This window comes from Cyprinus carpio, chromosome A25, assembly GCF_018340385.1.
Source record: "Cyprinus carpio isolate SPL01 chromosome A25, ASM1834038v1, whole genome shotgun sequence".
Classification (NCBI taxonomy): domain Eukaryota; kingdom Metazoa; phylum Chordata; class Actinopteri; order Cypriniformes; family Cyprinidae; genus Cyprinus; species Cyprinus carpio.
Genome location: NC_056596.1, coordinates 12886407 through 12909927, shown reverse-complemented (window position 1 = coordinate 12909927; position 23521 = coordinate 12886407). Strand labels below are relative to the sequence as shown.

Below are 23521 nucleotides of genomic sequence, written 5' to 3'. Positions count from 1 at the left end.
TGTCACCAGTTTGCGGGAAAAAGGATCACGAGACACCCCTAAGGTAATGGCGCTGATAGGTGCATCTCCTAACAAGATGACTGTTCAAAAGCTTTTCTGTGCTCTGGAGAACATGAAAGACGTGTTTAAAAATTTAAAAGCCCGATCTGTTCCAGTGCTATGGAGCGGCAGAGGGAAGCAGATTTTCACATCGTGGTAATTCCCCAGTCGCTTGCTTTGTAAATTAATTAAGATGTTTATGACAGCTGCTTGCACCTAATGGAATGCGTATAGACTTTTGTCATAAATAATTACTGGACTGCAAGGCTACTTCCTTTGTGTTGCCAGGGATGCATGGACTCTTCTATGGCTACTGTATGTCCTGCGGTTAACCTCTTGGTTTGTTGTAAGCTGGGGGTAACTACACACTTGAGAGCTTTATGTGGAATTCCTGATTACTATATTTCAAAATATTTATGCACACACATATCTGTAACTGGCAGTGTAGAAGCTAAAGGCACCTGTAAACACCTATTTTGCAAGGTTTATGCCTGCGAAAGCGATCTTTCTTTCTTTCTTCTTAAAGAAGTCTAAAATACAGAGTTTTGCTTGTCTTATTTTAAAAGTACTGATTAAAAATATACATTACAATATACCTTATAAGTAATTTCTTTACAGCAAGACAGGTTCTTCTATTGCTTTTTTTTTTTTTTTTTTTTGCAGAATAAGCAGGTAAATAAATGCTAATACAAATTTTATTAGTTTTTAGTATTATTTAATACAAATTCTCAAACATAATGTAAAATATAGCAAAAGATGTTGTAGTATATAATTTCCAATTATTATTATTTAATTTTTTTTAATAGTTTGTCATCTTGCCACTATTCAACAAAACAAGAGCTTTTCAGTTTCTCTTTAAGTGAATTGGAGTTCATGCACTGCACTGCATAGTTCATGTTTAAGGTACTAATATGATACATACCTGCTCAACCGTGAACAGACATCCAGAAAAAGTAGACATCAGCTGAGAAAACCACCTTGGTGAGCTAAAGTACATAATAAAACACTAAATAAATTTGGGAGCCACCGTGCTTGGGAAAGCGAAACTAGATTAGCCATATTGTGTTTGTTGGGATCTGTGTGCCACAGAAGGACACTGTTTTATCCTGTGCAGTCTTTTGCACAACACATACTGTAGTTATGAATTAGAATTATATTTTATTCTCATGCAATCAAGGACTCATTTGATTTCATTTGAATTTGAACGTGAATTTTATTTATTTATTTATTTATTTATTGATTTTTTGTGGCATTCAATCTATCTTTGGTACCTGTATTACATTTTAGAATAACTGTACTACAATTCATTCTATTAGACATGTCATTATGTCAGAGTAGAGTGTGCATTTAAACTACAGTACAGTGCTGTTGGCTAGCACCGAAACTCATCTGATGCATCCTCAATTATGGAGTGCTAATGTTCATTGTATCATGTTTGCAAACCAATCCTTTTCAAAGAAATGTGCAGAACTGTTTGGACCTACATTTGCCACAAAGTGGTAACTTGGCAAGAAACTACCAAGTATGTATTATCACTGCCAGTTTTTTTTTTTTTTTTTCAGTAAACAAGTGCCTCTTTCTTTTTAGCTTGGTACAGCCTTGTTTATCTGTCAAATTCATTAGAGTTTTGTAATTGTTTATAGAAATCACAAAATAGCCACAGTGTAGTGAAATAAAATATGAGGGATTATTGAGTCACTGCCTAAATACCAGTCATATAACTAGTTTTGCAGTGATGCCAAGACTTATTTCCTGCAGTGGAAATGGATTTGTCTTCTCATCAAAAGAGAAAACAATATTTATACAGCCAGTGCTTTCAGACAGAAAGCCCCAGAGGCTTTTGTTACTTCAGAGTCAATGGGACAAATTATTAAACAAATGGCCCTATTTCACTGATTACGAGACTTGTTATATTTTAGTGCGCTTGTGTTTTCTCAAACTCCACTGTTCTTTCAGGGGAGCAGAAGGCGGTTTGTTCATATTTGTTCATAGTTGGTAAGGTAGTTCCCGAACATGTATAGATTCTTGTATATTAGAAATGATATTTCCTAAGTTATTAATGTAGATATATAGGTGCATAGAATGATTTCTGAAGGATCGTGTGACACTGATCCTTCATGTTGCCATCACAAGAATACATTTAAAAATATATTAAAATGTAATATATAAAATACCCCTTAGATAACTAAATAATGCACTTGTTTTATGTGGAAACTTTTGAACTGGTGTGTTTTTAAAAGTAGATTTAATCTTAATTAATTAATTTATTTATTTTTGAGAGAGAGAATTTTTAAATGTAGTGTTATTCTTATTCTAATCATAATTTAGCTTAACATAGCTTAATTAATGTCCAGTAACAACCAGCAGGTCTGCACACCTGCCCGCTTTCTCCACCACTTTTTAAAAACAGTGATGCCTAAGCTATTCACTACCTAGCAACCACAAACTACACTGAAGCATTGTTGTGACCATTTTTAGAGAGGAGATAAGAGTTTGTTTTGGTTATTGGCCATCCACCTCATTGGCCCCCCACGTCACATACGTCCAAATAAGTGCAGGATATTGAAGTATTTAGCCTGAATCCCATTGGCTGGAAAGTGACTTCTCTGATTGTCTCGCTTCTGTAACAAGAGCCCTTTTGATCTTCACAGCACACTGGGAAGAGTGCTGGTCGAGCTCTCAGGTTTTAATTATAAAAAACATGAAAGATAGATGCAAAACTAAGTGCCAGACACGTCCATGGCTGCAAACAGTAGCCGAGAGAGAGATTTCCCCCTGCCTCTCCTGCAAACATCTTGAGAGATCCTCTGATATTTCCTCCACTCTGCTGGACCAGAGGATATGCAGTAACTCTGTGACATTAATTAGAGGATTGACAGACATGTAATTCAGCTAATAGGGAGCTTTATTACCTGAGAGGTTTGTCGGGGCAATTAGCTTTATTGGCCGGTGCAGGATATGGACCTAGCGGACTCTTTGGTCTTCCACCCGGTTTCACTATTACAGTTTCCTCAATTCAATGAGCTGAGAACAGCACACTGTATAGGCCGATGTCCCTATGGGGGGAGGGGGAGTGTGTTTCCTATGCAATTTTACTCACACACATACGGCAGACTAGACGTAGAGTCCGACTGGGATTATAAGAGATGTTTAATTCATCTGCACTCAAGCCGCTAGTTTAAGGGGGGGTGGGGTGGAAAAAAAACATTAAAGTCAAATGCACAGGGAGGGTGAGCACGGTAGACGTGGCCTTTAGATGTGGTCGGACTTGGAAAGTACGACAACCAAGACTCTTCAAGACAATGTTAGCTGCGTCAGAGTTTACACTCTCAGGGGCTGGCAAGATGAAAGAGAAGATATGCAAGTGCTTAAATTGCAATCCACACTGCCTCGTTCAGAAGTTGATATATCTGTTGTGCTTTTTTGCTTTTTGCACTGACATTTTGAGATGAATCAACAGCAAGTGCACAGACCTGGGAAAGTCTGGGATGGAATTTCTCATCATGTTTGTTATGAGTCATAAAGACTGGGTTTTGGAGACTTCTCAAGAACCAGTTGCTGCTTAGCCAGTCTGTGGATGCAATTGGAGATCATGTGACCTCTTGTTGTGGTTTCTCTGCAAGGACATCATTTCCACTTTATCAGTGGGAGCTACTGCTGTTTTGTAAATCTATCCATATATAAATTATTACTATTCATGATGGTAGGCTGTGAGACTAATCCTTGACTATCTAGACCAGTGGTTCCCAATCCTGGTCCTAGAGAACCCCCAATACTGCACTTTTTTGTTGTCTCTCTTATAGGGGTGGGCGATATGTAAAAAAAAATATCATATCACAATTTTTTTTAGAAATATCACGAGTCACGGTTTTATCATGGTTTTGGTTATGGTTTTACTATTGTGCAAGTTGTCTGAGCATTACAGCCAAATTAATTTCCCAATTATAAAGACAAAGCCTTTCACAGTAACAAAAAAAGAATGGCAGATATTTAGGCCAAAGAGGGCGAAGATAAAAATCTGTGCTCTTATTTTTTAATAACAAATATAAAAGAATGACAAAGATACACATTACAACTACACATAATATACAAATAAAACAAGCAGTGTTTTATTTTCAGGTACAATAGGTGTATTTAGCAGGAGCATTCAAGAAACTGAATGAACAAATATAAAAATAAAACACTATATAAACTGATTCCTAAAGCAACTGTATTACATTTCTTCAGTCAAGTGATTTTTGTTTGATTAATGTTAAAGGAATAGTTCACCCAAAAATAAAAATTCTGTCAGCTGTCTGTCAATTCTGTCATAGTGTTTTATATTTATACCACCATTTACACACTCAAAAGTGGTTTTAAACCTGAATGAGTTTCTTTCTTCTTCTGAACATAAATGCTATTTTGAGGAACGTGTAAAACCAAACAGTTGCTGGTCCACAGTGGTCCACAGCTGGTCCATAGTATTTTTTGCTACTATCAAATTCAATGTGGACCAGCAACTGTTTGGTTACCCACATTCTTCAAAATAATCTTATTTTTTGTTCAGCACAAGAAAGAAATTAATACAGGTTTGGGACAACGTGACAGTGACTAAATAATGACAGAAATGAAATTTTAGGGTGATCTATCCCTTGACAGTAATGACAGTAGGCTGCACACTTAATAGTCCTACTGTCACTTTAAGACCTGCACGCATCTAATATCAGAGTTTGTTTGTGGTGTGGAGCGGCAACAATTCCCCCTCCCCCACGCTCCGAGCATTTAATAATCACTCTGCTCCGCTCTGGGTTCACAATTTCCCGCTCCCGCTCCACTCTGCGCTCACTGATATCAGAAACACTGCTCCTACTTCGCTCCGTGGCCAAAGTATTTCAGTATGTTTGAAATGTTCATAACGTAGCCTATATTAAAATAATTAAATAAATAAAAAACAGGAGAGTTTCAAAGTTTAGGCTATTGTGTGCAAACTTTTTTTTCACATGCCAAACATGGTTGTCAGCATTAAAGGTATAATTGCTGCTTTCTGCTTTGCAAATTTTGTTTGTGATGAAAATAAGTTTACATTTTCGTCAGTTATTTTATCTATAGATCGATGCATTTCTTACAGATTTCTGTTCATTCAAAATCAGATACAGATGAAGTAGCACTGTAAGATTACATTTGTTTGAATGCATTATTTCGAAAGCAATTGCATGTGAATGTGCTGTACCTGTTTAAATCATGTTTTTACCCGAAAATATTCAATAAAAGGAACAGAGAAAACCATGACGCACCGACTTTTAAAAAAATCTGCTCCTCGCTCCAGTCAAAATCACACCGATCCACTCCGCACTCCACTTCGCTCACATACTCTGTCTAATATACAGGCACGTATATGTTTTTCTCTCAACTGTTAACTTTCATTTTAGACATAACCAGCTTCTACATGTCTACATGTAAACCTTGTGTGTTTTGACAGTATTAGTGCAAAAGATAACTTAAATAATCAATAAAAAATAAAATAATAAAAGTTCAATAATCAGGCACTGTGTGACAGGCTTTAGTGCGCGAATGAAACATTTAAAAGCACAATCAAATAATATGAGAGTAAATTTACAGCTGAGTTAACACTGCTGTGAATGAATGTGGAGTTGTACAGTATATGATGGAGGCGCCAGAACTGCAGCTGATAGAATGTGCGCTGTAGCACGATGCTACGATATTTCTTCAAAAGCAGACGGTGGAGACATTTTTATCGTCCACGATCAAAAAGCATCATATCGCACGCCCCTACTCTCTTATCTGACACACATTTGAGGTCTCGGAGTCTTCACTAATGAGCTGATGAGTTGAATCAGGTGTGTTTGAATAGGGGGACACCTAAAATGTGCAACGTTGGGGGTTCTCCAGGACCAGGATTGGGAACCACTGATCTAGACGATTCATTAGTGGTGTTTGCAAAGTCAGACATTACTATTTCTAATTCTCATACTAAGGGTTAGGGTTTGAACAAACAGTAAATACTAAAATGTGGTGCATAACTCTTTTTGACATGAACGATAACTCAAATTGTTTAGCTTTTCGATGAGAAGTGTTCCATTTACTTTGCAAAGAGATCAGATTTACAATCAAAAAAAGTAGACTTGCATTGAAGAAGGTTCCTGAGTAATACCAGAATCTCACTAGCTGCATTTCCATTACAATTCAAATTGTGCAAATTGAAAATCCGTCCAATGGAAACACGTCAATTTCATAAACACTCCCATATATCACAAAAAGGTTTTTACACTTGCATGAGGTGTTTTTTCAGGCAATTCTAAAAAGGTATATTTAACAATGGATTTTACGTGGCTGCTCTCAAGTATAAGGGGCTTTCCGTGCCGTTAATGCTTGGATAACCCCTTATTTACACTGCACATGTCTGCAACGCATTATGGCTCCGACATGGCCACTGGAGCTGATCACAGCCACTCTAGTCAATGCCTGTTTTTATACCAGCCGTGCCACGTCACTTTTCAGAAGTGGCTCCCCACACTGCTTCTCTAATGATACACACCAATGTCTCCTTCGATTAATACGGAAAACTACCAACATCCATCGCCATGACTTATGGCAAGAGGAAAAAATTACGTTTTAGGTTAATGGTTAATGGAAATGCCGTCATTTCGCAATAGTTTTTTTTTTTTTTTTTTTTGGATTTATTTTTGAGCAAATCTGCAATGGAAATGCAGCTACTGAGTCTTGGAAGTGGATTATTATTATTATTATTATTATTATTATTATTTTATTTAGACCATTAAGTAGTTGCCCAGTACTACCTAGCAATGCCTTAGCAACCATCCATAACACCTTTGAAACCACATAGTGCCCAGTAACCACCCAGAAATCTGCAATAACCATCTACCTTTGCCTAGTAACCGCTCAAAAAACACTAGAGCAGCCACTTTGTGAACTTCACTGAATGTGTGAATTTTGCATAGACAAGCTCCACTTTTTTCTTTCGAAAAATGTATACAAATATTTTCTTAGCTTGGCTATACAGCCATTCTACCATACTTTTTGTTATCTTACAGCATAACTGAGGATAATTAGCATATTTTGTAAGAAAAGAGAAGACTGGCTTTGTTCCAGCTGTATGACAAAAGTGACATCTTGATCACTCAGCCTCCCATACGGTGCTATGTCTAGCATGGTAGACCAATGGGGATCTTAAATAGCCCTTGGCTCTAAGATATGTTTAATATGCCTCCATATATATTTATGGTCTTTTGTTAAATTAGCTTCATAGAGATGCAAGGAGTGTGAAGTCTGGTTAGAAAGACATAAATACAACTCAAATTCCTTAGCTGAACCACAGACCACAACACTATGATTTTTTTTTCACATGCACACACACTGAGAGATTACTACTACTCTCATGTCCGCAATTGGTTAATGCGGCCGCAATCTCTGCCCGAGGAGATGACTTTGGTTTGCTAAATAAATAGATACATTCATTTAATTATTTTGTATGCTCCCTGTCCTGGCCTTCACTCAAGGGCAAATTTAGCTCCTCACTGTAAAGTAAACCTATCTGAACGCTATGCAAGTGCTACACTGAATGTAATTCTTAGCATGGGAAATATTAGAAAAGGAAAAATATCCAGACATGTCAGTGTAGACTCAGCATAATTAGTTTTTATGAACATGGCTAAACATACGGCCTTAGTAGGATGTTCTGTGTCACCGAGGTCCAGTCAAGTATGTTACAGGGTGGTCTTGTTGAATGCTGGGAGCTGTGTTTATGATTGTGGGTTCAGATTTCATGGGGAGCTCAGCAGGGGATCACAAATGGATTACTAAGGAATGGGAATGCTGAAGTGTGGGAGAGGACAGGACCCTCCACCCCCAAGTCATATCCGTTAGCTGAACATCTGAAGGAACTGAAGACATCAAAAAAGCTGCGTTCATACAGAAAGGTTGAGGAATTACAGATTAAAAAAGTATTTAAGATTTGACGGCCAATTTAACCTGATCATACAACAGCTACAAAAATTTGAAGTCAGTCCCCTTTTAGCATAGCTGTTGTCCTATAAGCTATCTGTTCGCACAGCACGGGTTTACCAAACTCCCTCTGAAAAGTTGGTTTTGAGTCCTAAAAATGTTAGGTAGTCAGTTCGGTTGTAGAATACAGATGTTGCCCTGGCTTATAACCAAACTGTGCATGAACTATTTAAAGAGGTCTGACAATTGCCTTTTGCTATTGTGTGAATGTAGCCTGCCAGAGATGACCAAAGGGACCTTGTCTGCAATAGTGTATAGCTTAAGTGTAGCGTCAGCATTCAGAGAAATAACTACGCATTTCCGCATTTGCTTCCGATCAGCTGGTTACTGTATTTTCACGTGCGCTCCACTAACGACTCCTGCGCCTGGGCCCGTAATGGTTCTGCTGCGTTGCGGGACCTATTTGGCGTAATCATAATTTGTTTAAGCACTCAGCTGAATGAGCTTCTGTTGTGCTGCATCTTAGCAATAACAATGGCGCTTATCGTCTGGACTCCCTGCGGTACAATTAAAATTCCGTCGGAGTCTCCAATCTGCCTGCCAGCCATGCCTGCTGTTCATGTGCCCTTCCTGGGCCTACGTCAATCCCCTTTGCTGCTATGTATTATTCTCAAGCTACCAGACAATTTTAGGGACTTACCTGGAGACTCCTGGGCTTGAGAAAGCTGGAGGATGGAGTAAAGTTCTGGATGTCCAGTTACTTGAATCTTAAACTGACTCTCTGATTATCTGTGACCTCTAGATCAGTGGTTCTAGTGGTGACAGGTATGTTCTGATCAGAACAGCAATAAAAAAATATTGCTAAATCCAAATATTAATGGTTACTCCTTTCCTAGTTCTGAAGCCAGAACGGTTGAGAAACAATGAGTCCTTCCAGAATTGCTTCTCTACTTGATTACTGTGGCCTTTTCTTTTACATGATTTGTCTCCACAACAAACTTCTGCTTGGTTTCTCATCCTGTTCTCCTTTTCAACGTGACACTACGACAATGTAATTTCTACGTCCTCTAAAACTAATTTGGATGTAAATCTGCTATTTGAGGAGATGTCAGATGGCGAATCGTTCAGTGGGAACCTGTAGAGCCAGCCACGGCGGCTTGATTTTAGTTAAAACCAATTAGAAATGACCAGAAATAACAGCGCCTGGAGATGAAGTCATTTTTCTCTTGAACCTCCCTGGAGAACACAAGGCCTCTCTACGGAGTTCCTTAAGTGTTTTAGAATATTAGGAGGAGAGATGATGAAAATCGTCAACCTTTTTTAATCATTGCATTTTGCATTTGAAAGTTTATGAAGTATAATAAGGCTAAGTGTGTCAGTGCAGAACGGGTAAGAGAATGTCGGAATGACTTTGACGGAACAAAACTTGGATGACATCTGTCCTTTGTTCTGATTAAATAACTCTACTTATGATTTGCAAGGTGATATGTCATTTGAAAAGACACGCTATGTGCAATTTACAAGCATGTGTACATTAAGGATATTATAATCTGCTAGTCTTGTATTGATCATAACACAGTTCTAGCAGAAGCATTCTTGGTTTTCATAATATGGGGGGGGGTGTGAGATCAGTGTTGGTTTTTACAGACCATTTGATTATTCAGAAATCTTCCATTTCTAACTAATGTTAACCTCAGAGTCAGATTCACTCTATAGAACCCCAATAAGTGGTAAAAATTCTCAAATATAAAATTATAATAACAAAATATTTAGCTAATCTCAATATGTTAATGGTTTGATTATAAGAAAGGTAATGCTTTCTATGCAGTGCATGTATGTTTAGACAGGATTTTACTGTACATTTTTTAGCTAGGCAGGATAAATGTGTAATCTGCTAAAGAATGTGCACTGCATGTTATTTTCTGACCAGCTTAAAGACATCTGTGTCTGCAAAGCCAAAATGTTTTCTATAATATAGATGACAGGATGAAAGATTCATACAAGGTTGTTGTTGGAGGGTGGATGGGCATAATATTGTCTCTTGTTGATGCTATACCTTAAACAGAATGGAATGGAAATCTGTGCAAATGTTTATGGTTGTCACAACTTCCCTGTAGCATTTCTCTATTCTAAGGCTAGCTTCTCTTGATTTGCAAGTGCAGAATTTGAGCTTTTATGATATCAACAGACACTATTACATCCAGACCCCATATTTGTAACCACCAAAACTGAAGGGCTGCTTATCAGTTTTATCACATTTATTAGGGTGACCAAACGTGCCATTTTCCCAGTACACGTCCTGGCCAGGATTTCTATATTGCCTAAAATATCCAGGTTTTGGCTTTGGTTTCCTGTTTTCATACTTAATGAAGGTAATGATTGTTTGACCAATAACATGCAGACATTGTACAAAATTGACCAATCGTGCTACATGAGAAGGTGGGCTCTAAGAGAGCGGTCAAAGCGATGCAAATACGTGTAGTGTTCGACTTGAAGCAGCACTTAGCATAACGATCGGAGTATGACATCAAAGTACCATGAGAGCGATTCAAAAGCACAAGAAGCCGTTTGTTCCTTGAAATCCTGGCCAGGACGTGTCCTGGGAAAATTTCACATTTGGTCACCCTAACATTTATAGTTGTTTGCTGCATTTCGCAAAAGCATTGTAAGCCCAAGGCAAGGCAGTCCAAACCTGTTCCTAGAGGGCCACTCTCCTGCAGTGTTTAGCTCCAACCTTAATTAAACACACCTGAGCAAGCTAATCAAGCTCTTTAGACCCACTGGAAACTTCCAGGCAAGTGTGTTGGAGCTGTTTGGAGTGAAACTCTGCAGGACGTTGGTCCTCCAGAACGAGGATTGGACACCCCTGACTTAAGTAGATTGTAGAAACCATTAGCACCAATGATCTCTAAATTTTGAGGAATGCAGCCATGTTTAGTACGTTGAGTTTGTAGCCTGTTGTTTAGCACATGAACTTTGACATGTTGAACTGTTATAGAGGATCCATTCCTACCCATGTCATTTTTATTGTCTTAATATACCTAGCAACAACAGAGGACTCACTCTTCGATTTTATTGCAGAATTATGTTGAGTCTAAGACCTTTTCCTAACTTACAAAGGCTACTAAAAATTAGGGGTGGGAGAAAAAATCGAAACAGCATAGTATCGCGATATTTTCCACAGCAAAACCCTATCGATACAGGGATGCCAAGTATCAATCTTTTATTATACTATTTGGTAGAATAATAAAATCCATTTCTTTACAGCCCACTAGATGGTGATGTTGAGTTTTTTCTGGTGAGGTCAGCTGGGTCACCTTTTGCATGCTGTAAGTTAGTAAAATAAAGATGGCGGCATCATGGAAAGTTATCAGGAAAGCCTCATCCACATTTAAATCGGATGTAAGACTATGTTTTATTTATTTTAAATATAGTAGTTTTTTAATTTAAAGTTGCCCAATTGCTGAAGGGTCTGCACTAGGGCTACGTGATTAATCTATAATGAGATTGTCATGGGCATCTTGTCAGTAGCGCCGGTTCTGTAATCAGTAGTAAATCTCCATCACATGCTTTCAGATGCGGCAGCATTTACTACACAGAGCCGTAGTTCACTAAAAAGCAATACAAAATCTTGTTCATAATCGCAGACGATATAATTGCATGATAATGAAATAGAAGAAATCGTTTTGCTATTATGAAATCTGTTTGTGTAGCTTCTCAGTGAACTACAGCTTTGTGTAGTAAATGCTGCTCCATCTGAAAGCATGTGCGTTATTGAAAAGCACCACATTTAATAAACGTGTTTACTCCGAACTCATTTCATAACATCAGTCGAGTGTTTTAAATAAATCCTTCTGTGAGATGATGTGGCTTCTTACACAGAATAAGGTATGCAACATATTTCATAGTATTCTAAGTAGTGATAAAGGCTATGTCGATTAGTATTGCATTATTATATACTTTATTATAATACAAATTATAATAAGGAGAACTCAGATAAACCATGTTGTAGTCGTGTGTTTATTAGTCATGTTGAATCAATGAAAGCTGTTAAATCCTCTCTTTATTTAGCTGCAGAATATACATTTCTGCAAGAAGAGCGCCCTCTGGCCAATTTACTACTAATCACAGAACCATGCTACTCTGAAAGATACGTATGGTAATCACAGCTTCTGCCTAATCGCGATTTATCACCTTTGCAATTTAATTTTGATTAATTTTTCGATTAAGCCCTAGTCTGCACAAATTTTTGTACAAGTTCAAGTTGCATTGTTCAAACAGCAGTGCATACCTGTTTACATTTAATTAAGGTAGACTAGATTACTGTAAGGCTGTAATACAAAATTGAGTTTGCCAGGTGCATTCAACATTTATCGCAGAATTTATTGCAGAATAGCGCAATATACACTTCCCGTCCAAAAAAAAAAAAAAAGTCACCACCTGGATTTAACAAAGCAAATAGTTAAAATCCTCCCATTGGATAATTACTGCATATATGATTATGTTATTTGCCCAAAGAATGAGGTCATCTGACTACCTGAATATACTGAATGACCAGGTTATTCAATCAATTATTTTTTTCTTTCCTGATGGCACGGTCATATTCCAAGATGACAATGCCAGGATTCATTGGGCTCAAATTGTGCAAGAGTGTTCAGTGAGCATGCAACATAATTTTCACACATGGATTGGCCACCACAGAGTCCAGAGTCAGACCTTTACCCCAATGAGAATCTTTGGGATGTGCTGGAGAAGACTTTGCGCAGTGGTCTGACTGTCCCATCATCAATACAAGATCCTGGAGAAAAATTAATGCAACCTCTGGACGGGAATAAATGTTGTGACATTGCAGAAGCTTATCGAAATGATGCCATGGCCAATGCGTGCCATAATCAAAGCTAAACGCAGTACAATGAAATATTAGAATGTGTGACTTTTTTTTTTTTGGACGGGCAGTGTATTTAAAATCCGCAATAATATTGTATCGTGACACAAGTATCGTGATAATATCGTATTTATTACATTTTGCGTTATTGTAGGATGCCTACCTAAAACCAGGGGACCATTCTTCCAATCTATCACAATTGCGTCGGGGTCCACCAACCCCCAAGCAAGCCACCCATCTCCATCTCTGTCATCACCCCACCCCACACTCAGCTGTTACTTTTCCAGAGGTGTCTGTACCAGACTTGTCCTTGAATGGCTGAGAGAACCACTGTCCTCCCCCCTCTCCGGTCTCCCTAGATTGAACAGTGAATGAGGATAAGTGTGAAACAGCAGCCAATGAATCAAGCGGTCTGACCGGCAGCAGCCGGGGGGAAGAGAGAACGATGAGCGAGCCCCCCCACGGGACTGGCCTCGCATTAGGAACTTCCTCGCCTGTGTGTTTCTGCCACAGGTTAAATGGATCGTTCCCATTAGCTTGGTGAGGGGACAGCTCCATTACGTGAAGGAGACTCTAACTTTGAATGTCACGGAGTGCCGAACCCCAGCACAGCGCGTCAAGCACCCTGCCGGAGAGGCCTCACTGACAGTAACCATCCATGATAATAATTTGCTGTCAGGCACTAAGGAAGCTGAAATTATGATGCACAGCCTGCTAGACAGACCCAGGCAGGGCACTCTTCAGTGCTGCTGGTTGGGTGGTGACAGAACTTTCTTTGCTCACACATCTAGGGTCCAATAATTGAATTTGAACCCTGCATTATGTTTCTTATCATTTTAGACTGGGATTTAGATAAGGAACAAAGACCCTGCCTGGTTATGCAGGTCTGACATCACTTTTGTTATTTTTTAAACATGAGCATGACACGGTTTCACCAGGAGAAGCTGAACCCAGATCAGCATGACTCTGTCACCGTGTTTTTCCCATCTGTGATACAGACAGCTTTACCTGGCAGGAACGCAGGCGACTCGGCCCTCCGTGGCAGATGTGCTAAAGGTTAACTTCAAACAGTCATCAGTGTGCTCGGCATATGGAATCTTCAAGAGGAATGAAAGCAATGAATGATGGCTGTGGACAAGCTTAGAATATTTTCCAGGAATTACCCAGCACACTGTTATCAGCACTGTTTGTCCCTGACAGTATTTATAAATGGTAATATATTATGATTGTGAAATTGCTGCTTTTGTAGTTAAGAATGATATCGGTCATGTATGGCTTTAAAAATGATTTATAAATAGTATGCACACAAAATAATGTCTAGATTAAATCAGTTGTATGACTCACCTGTAGACATTGGGAAAGATGACCTTTAGCTTGGCTGATGCAAAAAGCGGAAATTATCATGAGTAAGTGTTTAGCCTTGAGTTGACTTTCATGTCCACAAATGATAACAAGCACATTTTTTTTTTAATGTCAGAGCCAATGTAACATCTAAAGGCATTGTTTCTTGTGCATGTATTCTGAGGATGGTACAATTTGACAAATCTATCTATCCACTATCTATCTATCTATCTATCAATCTATCTATCTATCTATCTATCTATCTATCTGTCTGTCTATCTGTCTATCTATCTATCTATCTATCTATCTATCTATCTGTCTGTCTATCTGTCTGTCTGTCTGTCTGTCTGTCTGTCACAATCTTTGTCTCTCTATTTGTCTTTTTCTCTCCATCTACAGTATTTATCAACCCCTTTGTTATCCATTGTATCTGTTTGTCTTTCTTACAGTTACATATATATCTGTTTGTCTTGTAGTCTTTATCTAAATAGTCTTTATCTGTCCTCCAGTAGCGTGATCAGTTGTGAATTTCACAGCACTTTGTAACCGCAATGTAATGTCGTCCTTTGAAGAAGGCCAGATGAGCTTTTTCCATCTGTCAAGGATGGATTCACCTCCAAAATGACCCATCACCCCATCTTCCAGTGGAGTAGACATAACCTGGCAGGCTTCAACGGTGTCAGGGCCTAGACCCAGACCCCCTCCAGCTCCAAACTCTGTTCACCCATTGGTTCCCTGGCCCCTTCCCCTTGCACCCTCCAATCAGAGCCCTCCCAATGACACCTAGAGGAGGAAGTGGGCTCTCTTCCCACCCCTCCTCTCCCTCTCTCTCCTAGCAACAGGCCATTTTTCTCCAAAAAGTCCAGCGTCCTCTTTTTGACAGTAATGATTTCCGAGCAAGTACACTTTATTGTGTTAAGATTGGTTTTCATATCTGTAAGTGACATTGACAGAATAGCTGTTGTGGTTTGGGAAGGATCAGAGACTGATAGCTGATAGTGCTACGGAATAAGGATGGGGATCGCATGAAGAGAGGCAGAGATAGAGAGGGAGGACAGAGCAAGAATGAGTGATAGTGGCAGAAATTGGATCAAAGACTGACGGTGTCCTCACAGTCTTCTCAGCAGAGTTCATGAGATATCTGATAACCGCAAAGCACAGCCTGTTTTGTATCATGCTGTATGTGAGACTGGCCATTTTCCACATGGTGATAGAATATATGTTGTTTTCCACAGTGGCTTTTGTGGTTACCTCTCAGGCATGCTTTCGCTAGCATGTTCACAAAGCTAGAAAAAGGTTGAAAGGCTTGATGTCACCCAGTAGGCTGTAGTATTTGTTTTTAACAAAGTTAAATGGCTATTTAGGCTTAGCTTTAGGCTATTTTTTAGGTAATGGAGGTTTTCTTATCTCTTCCATACCTTTATGACTTCCTTTTATCTGTGGAGTACAAAAGATTCTATTTTACAAAAGTGTTGCCTTTGGAATGTGCCGAAACTATTTTTGAATGCTGTTGAATTTTACATGCATTTTCCTGACAACTTGGAAATACATAGACTACCCATTTTGACCCTTTAATCTATCAATGAAATTGACTTCAACTCTTAAAAGATGGTATGTTATGAATTATCTCTAAACTAAACCAAAATACTTCCCTACAGTGAATAAACAGACCTCTAGACCATGGCAGATATTGATGACTCCTCCCTTTTCCAGCCTTTTAACCATGACAGTTACTGGATTTGTAATAATCGAGGTATCGCCAAGAAAGAAACTGGCCCAAATAACATGGATTGGATAAATGGCTTATTCCCTTGGACCCACCATGTTATAATTTCACACAGTTAGACCAGAAATGTTCCCTTAAAGGGATAGTTCACTCTGAAATGAAAATGTTGTCAGAGTTTACACAGTCTCATGTTGTTCCAAATCTGCCTTACTTTCCTTAGTGGAACACAAAAAAGCATTTTAAAATCACAATGAGTGGATTTGGAACAACATGAAGATAAGTAATTTATGATAGAAGTTTCTGTTTTGGGTGAATTATGCCTTAAATATTTTTTGCATTAAACTGTCTCCTAGAAAGAATCCTTTGTTTTTAGACCATTGTCACTATTAGCCACAGCTTGACGTCATATTTCGGTAATTGTCTTTTGCCCCGATGCTGAGTGCTTTGTGATTTGATTGCAGGTGAAAGTTACAAGAGGATTATTGCTTGTTTGTTTTTTAGTGCAATGTTGTTGTTGGACATTGTGCTCCCAGCGATAGCATTGTTGATCTGTGATGCTTGAACGGAATGCCTCAAGTTTCGCTGTTGGGCCCTCTTTGTGTTTTTGCTGTCATGTCCTCAGGTGTCTATGTGCACGTGTGCCTGCTCATTTGCTTTACCATCTTTGACTTGTATTCCCTCTTCCCTCAAAAAAAAAAAAACTGAAGCATCGTTATCGCCGACCAGACCTCTTTTTATTTTCTGTGGAATTACTGAATCATGTCAGCTCAACGTCCCTTGAGTTTCAAATGCAAGCTGTAGAAAAATTAGCCATTGCTTCCGCATGACAAGTGGGATCTATTAGTCTGCTCTGGCCCATAGAGCATGAGCACGCTCAGTCCACATGGGACCCTCTGTTTAAGTAACACGCGCACACACACACACATACACACATCAATTTGTGCCTCTGTGGCATTAGTCATGCTTTATAAGGTCAGACATAAAGATGCACCCGGTGCTTCTGGGCTACACCAACAGACATGAACATATTCACAGATCTGTTTAGCATTCTGTATGTGATTTCCTGTTAATTTCCATTGCGTGGAGGTCAACTGTGACAGCAAGGCGACTGCCTGGTCCATGTGACAGCAACATACTGACCTGCCTGACCTTGCTTAGGCACAGCCTGTGGCAGCACTAGGAAGCATTAACACAGTCGAAGCTAGCTTTTGGCTTTCAGTCAATGTCACGGCTTATAGCATCTCCCTTCCAATATGCTGTCAGCTTTTTCTGTATTTTACATCACTTTCAGCCGTACACAACTGTAGTTTTACATACTATTTATTTTAAATAATGGAAAAGAAAATGTATTTAATGTTTTTTATTATCTCTCTTTCTTTCAGGTATTTCAGTAACAAAGAAGACACACACTTGTAAGTAGTTATTTTTTAATTAAATTGGTCATTCTAATTAAATTATTTGGATATTAAGTATCATTAAAAATATAATATATATATATATATAATATATATATATATATATATATATATATATATATATATATATATATATATATATATAAATTATTTTTAATTGTGTCTGTCTGTAGATTTATGTATTTATTTGTGTGGTCAAAAATAATAGTCCTATTTTTAAGAAAACTATTCCTCAGTTTAATTTTCACTGCTGAAAAATGCTCATATAGAAATCTGAATCCTTCATATGAGTCACATGATTTTTTTAACTTATACTTTTTTATTTTTTTAAAGAAGGTGCTATATCTACATTGCCTGCTCTTTGAAAACAAGGATGTAGTTTGAGCGTGAGCTTCATGTGTGAGGTTAAAGACGTTCCTTTTGAGAAGTCTCTGAGAGAGATAGGTATCAGCTCTGGAGGGAAGATTGTAGAATCTCTTACAGGTTGCATACATGACCTTTCAAGACTCTGTGCATCCTACAGATTAAGTATATCAGTGATTTGATCTTATTTTCAAGTTTTCTTGAGGTTTCAGGTCAGTTCAGTTTCACACCTGTGCTTCTAAAGAGATGTTTTAAGCTGAATTTTTGAATACTTCTTTTTCAGTGCTACTTTTGAATTATTAGTAGCTTAACAAGATACAATTCTAAAGTAGGTAAACCATAGTCAAGTTATAAGGATATCTCATTTTGTCATGGTAATGGTTAGCTACAGTAGGTAGTGATTAGCAGCTAACTGCTACTTGTTCAAATAATGTAGCTTGTGATTGGAAAAGCTACACTATTTTGAAAACATTTAAGCTGCAGTCTCTACTGAAAACAGTAGAGCTGCTGGTGTCTTTAGCATTGTTAGCTAGATAGCATCAGCAAGTTCCTGAGAGGCTGTCTTTTTAGTCAGCTATAAATCTAGCTAATGAAAGATCATCTTGTCATTTTTTTAAATACTGCCATCCTTTCATCTGTCTACATTTACTTGACTTGTTGAAAGGCTTTAGAAATACCTAGTTGTAGCTGTCTTCTTCATTCAGGCAGCATAAATGTGGATCAGTGGTCTTTCATCCCTTTCTTCCAGGGCCCTACTGCTATCTTAATTACAGTGCTGATCACTTCCCCTTAACAGAAGGAAGTGAAATCAAAGAACGTTTCAAGAGAGCAGGTTCAAAGCTACGGACTGGACTTTACTCACTGTAAAAAATAAACTGCTGAGAATACTTAAAAGAGTAAGGCAACTTTGCAGTAAGACTTTTGAGTTTTCTCAACAATAGATTTTTTCTGCTCAATGAAGATACTTTGTTGAGCCAATGTAAATTTGTTTGTTCATGCACTGCTGATTTTCTTATTTTACTAATAGAACAATTCTTGTCACAGCAGCTGAAACAACAATTACTGTCGTTGAGGTAATTCATTTTTTTCTGTTTTCTGGAACAACAACAACAAAAAAGAATGTTTAAAAAGTCACCACATTATACAAATGTATGTTTGTTTACAAATGACAAAGGTGAATGGCTATGATAATCCAATAAGCAGACAACATTGTCTTTGTTTGTAAGACAACTTACAAGACTATTAAATCCAGAAATAGACGTAACCAGTTGAAACATACTCTAGGCCTCAATCAGACACACAAACCTCAAGAACGGTGACAACCAACACATGTTAAAACGATGAGCTCTTTACATCACAGTACAACAAATAACTAACAATAATTTACTAATAAAAAAGTTGAAATTAAGTCAGCAAACAGCAAAACAATAACGCTCAGTAACTGCACTCATTTATTCACGCTGCAATGAAATGCTTGGAACTCACAAAGCCTTAACATTTCAACAATATGAAATTCTTTGTTCAGACAACTGTGTTTAGCTAGTTGGGGCAACATTTGTTAAATTTTGTTGGTCTGACAAGGATTTTTGTGTAATTTCAAGAAACTAGCATTTTTTAATATATGAGACTCAAAAATTTTCGTAAACTGGAAAAAGAAGTTTAATTTTTTACAGTGTATCAATGAAAGAAATGCTAATGACACGTGTCAGAGAAAGCAAGAGAGGCCATTGGAGACAAAGAATAAGAGAATGAAGTGTGAAGATGACACGTTAGGGCTTGTGGCATGGGTCAAAGGGCGCTCTTTGACAGAGAAAGGGTTCAAAAGATACGTAATGGGCAGAGAAAGGACTTTGCCAGTTATGAACGAAATTAGCATTTTTATCGCTTGTAATGTGCTAATGAATTGGCTGGTTTTTTAGTAATGAAATCAAAGTCAACTCTGATTACTTTCATTAGTATCAAGGAACCACCCAGCATACGCTAAAAAACACCATTGCCCTAGCACTAAAACATGGTAGCTAAATTAGCCCATTTTGGTATGTAATGTCAACTTCTCATTGAATTTCCTGTTGCATTTAGAATTATGCCACATTAGAGAATAAAATGTTCTTGTTGACTTGAATGAAGGGATCAGCTGGATGTACAGTGTGTTGGGTGGGGGGGTTGTGCAAATGTGCATTTTACAATCAACTAGGCCACATATGCACTCATAATGCATTCATGGAAGTAACTGAACTGGAACATGCTCATACACATGCTCATATGCACATGCAAACACACACATCCAAGGCTATAACCCCCAAACATTATATTTACCCACATTACCCCCAATCTGGGGTTGCCAGGTCTGTGAGACAAAGACTAAACTAACCCAAACTAACCTAATGGCCATATTAGGATATGTAATGTCTTTTTTTAGACTTTTGTGTTTTTATGCATTTAGACTTTATTATTTTTTCCCCCAATTTATTTATTTATTTATTTATTTATTTATTTATTTATTTATTATTATTTCCATTTATCCAAATTTATTGGATATTTACTCAGTTAACTTCTGTAAATTCACTGTATTGGCCTGACTGTCTTCAGAAAAAAAGCCATTCTTATTACCTGTTTGACTTTGTCCGTCAAAAGCTCATGTTATACAAGTCTAATTTGAGCATCAAACCGCAAAACAAGACAAACAGAAGTTGCGGAATTCCCGCAGACTTGGCAACCTATTCCTACTCCAAAAATCTTAACCAAACACACTCGTCGCAAACTCTCACCTACCCACACACACATCACACAGACTTATCAGCCTCATCTCTCCACTCTTGCCTGAATGATCAAAACCGTGGAAGCAGTCCACCGGTCCCTTCATCAATATAAATTACAGGGCAGCTGTTGGCTAGCAGGCACTTTCCTGCTCTCTCTCGGCCTTCCCTGGCTGCACGTTCAGCCCTTAATAAGCCCGAGCACTTTCTGGAAGAGAACAGACACTTCATTTCTCCCCTTTACTACCCACCGGCTGTCTCTCTGACCAGCTTAACGTATAGAAGTGCCACAGAGACAAAGCCAATGAACGAACATTTCAGAAATGAACATTCAGGTTGAATTTCATTTCAGACAAGCTCATAGAATAAGTGATAGTGGCAGGACAAGCTTTTATTTTTAGTGATAGTTTAATGGGTGACCATTTTTTATATTTATTTATTTTTATGGAGCTTTTAGTGGTTGTTAGATATGTTGAATAAATATATATATTGTAATTTTTTGTCCTGCATGAAATTTTCTTTCTTCTGTTGAACACAAAAGAAGATATTTTGAAAAAAGATATTTTGAAAAAAAAATATTGAACACATATCTGTTAATTTTTATTTTATTTTTTATTGTTTACTTTTGTCAGAGCTGTGGCCTAGCAGTTAATAAACAAGTTCAAGCCTATCCCCTATAACTTCCTATCAATAAAATGGCAAAAATAATGTATAGAATTTGTACTTTTAAAACAGAATAAGCTTCAGAATAAGTGACAGTGTGAAATTTCACATTTCTGAAAATGTTGATCTTTTAGCTGACTTTTGTATGGTTAGAACAGATGCTCCCAAGCCATTTGAGAATGTGGCATAAACATTGACTGTGAAACTTTCCCCACAGGCTCTCTTTTACAGCTCAGTTTCATGTATGGTTTTGCTTTACGTTTGAACTTGACAGTTTTATGGCCAGCCTTTTTATATAGTGCTACTGCAAGGCCGTGTGGTTCATTCTGGCAACAGACTCTTTTCCTTATATAAACAGTGCTGTTTAATAGCTCTTTGAGAGGAAAAACACAGCACCGGACAGGAATTAAGTACTTGGATGTCTCTTGTTAAGAACAGGGTGTTCTATGGAATTTAAATAAATTACAGAAATAAAATATTGTTGTATAAAAGGTCCATAGGATGTTTTTTTTTATTTTTTTAGTGCTTTTTAATGTGTTTTAGTTTGTTTAAGGTTAAGTATGGATTTTATTAATTTGATTAAAATGTCAATGGTGTTTTAAGCTTGTCGCCTTAATGTGACATGTGGTTTTTGCATGTTACTTTGTGGGTATTTATGGGAGTTTTTAGGGCATAAGTGAAAAGTTTATGATATTCCAGTCCTTTTAATGTCAATCTACAGTTTTCTTCTGCCTGTTTTATTGTCTTTCAAGTCAAAATTGTTAGTCATACTGCGTAGAAAAGTAACAGATCACCTCCCCTCAACAATTTACATAATTTGAGGTGTGATTCATGTCTGTAGCAGCCACACTACTAAACTTCTGGAAATTGCTACCTGCCACTGACTTGCCTTTGCTAATTGTTCACACACCCATATAATTGTGACTGAGTTGAATTAAAATCACTGGTAGAATGTGACAATGTCCTGAATTCAAGCTACAATCCAGTCTCTGCTTTAGTGAGATAAGTGGGTGTTGTTGTAACCTGTCTAGGTGGACATGTTGATAAGATTCACTAGGTGATTAGAGGCAGTAGGCTATAATCTTTTATTTGCAAATGTATGCTTGCATCTACATGTGTGTGTGTGTCTCCCAGCTCTCATATCACAGTGCCGATCCTTGGCCAGAGAAAGTGTCTGTCTCGCCAAGTCGCTGCACCTCACAAAAAAAAAAAAAAAACAAAAAACAGATAAGCAGAATGATTAGTGCTGTGGATTTTTTACAACAAATTCAGTTACTGATAGCAGCTCTAGTACAGTTAAACAACATTTGCAATTGCAAAATAATGACTGTTTTTAACATGTTTCCCGATCACTGTCTGCCTTTGGTTGAACAATTAGTGTTCCGGTATCCGAAATTTTTGAGTAGGTACTAAAATTTGAATTTGATCTTACTTGGCGACCGTTAAAAAAAGTAAGTCTTATAGTATGAACATGGGAGGTATGATTGAAATTCGAATGTACTACATCCACCATTGTCACGCATGCCTACTGTGCTGGAGTGAGGAGACGCGGAGACGTAAGAGATTCCAATAATAACAGAACTTTAATGAACAGATCACCAGGAAAGCACACGTAGCACTGGGGTGAGACGAGCAATTCCGGTCAAGGGAAATTCAGAAACACAGGGTTTATATAATTAGAATGAAACAAGGAAATCAATGGGACACAGCTGGAATCAAATAAACACAATAGGGAAATTCAGAAACAGGGAAAGCACAATGGGGGAAAAAACACAAGACTCAGGGACATAGGACTAACAACCATGTTATAACTGTCATGTGACCAACCAGTGTCCGCTGCGTTGCTTCACTGCCATTTGTAAATCCTCCCCCGTGTTCTCATGGGATAGTAAAGTGTCCATCAAATTCACCCTTCATTGTCTCGCCGGAAGTAGTACTGGTATCTTTTACCTACTATTTTTTGAATGTTATGAATTCGGACATACAATTTTTCTGCCGTGCTGTTTTTTGCATACTATATAATAGGGAAGCATTCCATTTATGACACAGTGACAGTAATAACACTGTGAAATCAACCTGCAAATGGCTTAGGTAATGGCTACTTATAGTCACTTTATTAATGCATTTTCTTTAATGTGTCAATGTATTTCCTATTGAAAAGGAAGTTGAGATGAGGGGAAATCAAATGTCCATCATTATAAACCAGTTATAAACTATAATTTGCTGCTTTATTGCTAGTTGGAGGCAAGTGACATTGGGTAAAGATATAACAAGAAGACATTTGATTGGACAAAAATTTAGACAGAGAAAGTGCAGGATGAGTCATCACTGTTTTTATGCATTTGCTAAAATGAATTTTAAATAAAGGTAT

The 23521-nt window shown here is 37.8% G+C and overlaps 1 protein-coding gene across 1 annotated transcript in view; it reads left to right on the top strand.

The window, feature by feature from the left end:
- Positions 1–23521, top strand: part of LOC109090991 (nuclear receptor ROR-alpha A) — a 259286-nt gene that overhangs the window by 162841 nt on the left and 72924 nt on the right. Inside the window, exon 2 of the mRNA XM_042715590.1 lies at positions 17336–17365. Coding sequence (XP_042571524.1) covers positions 17336–17365 — 30 coding nt within the window. The remainder of the gene's footprint in view (positions 1–17335; positions 17366–23521) is intronic.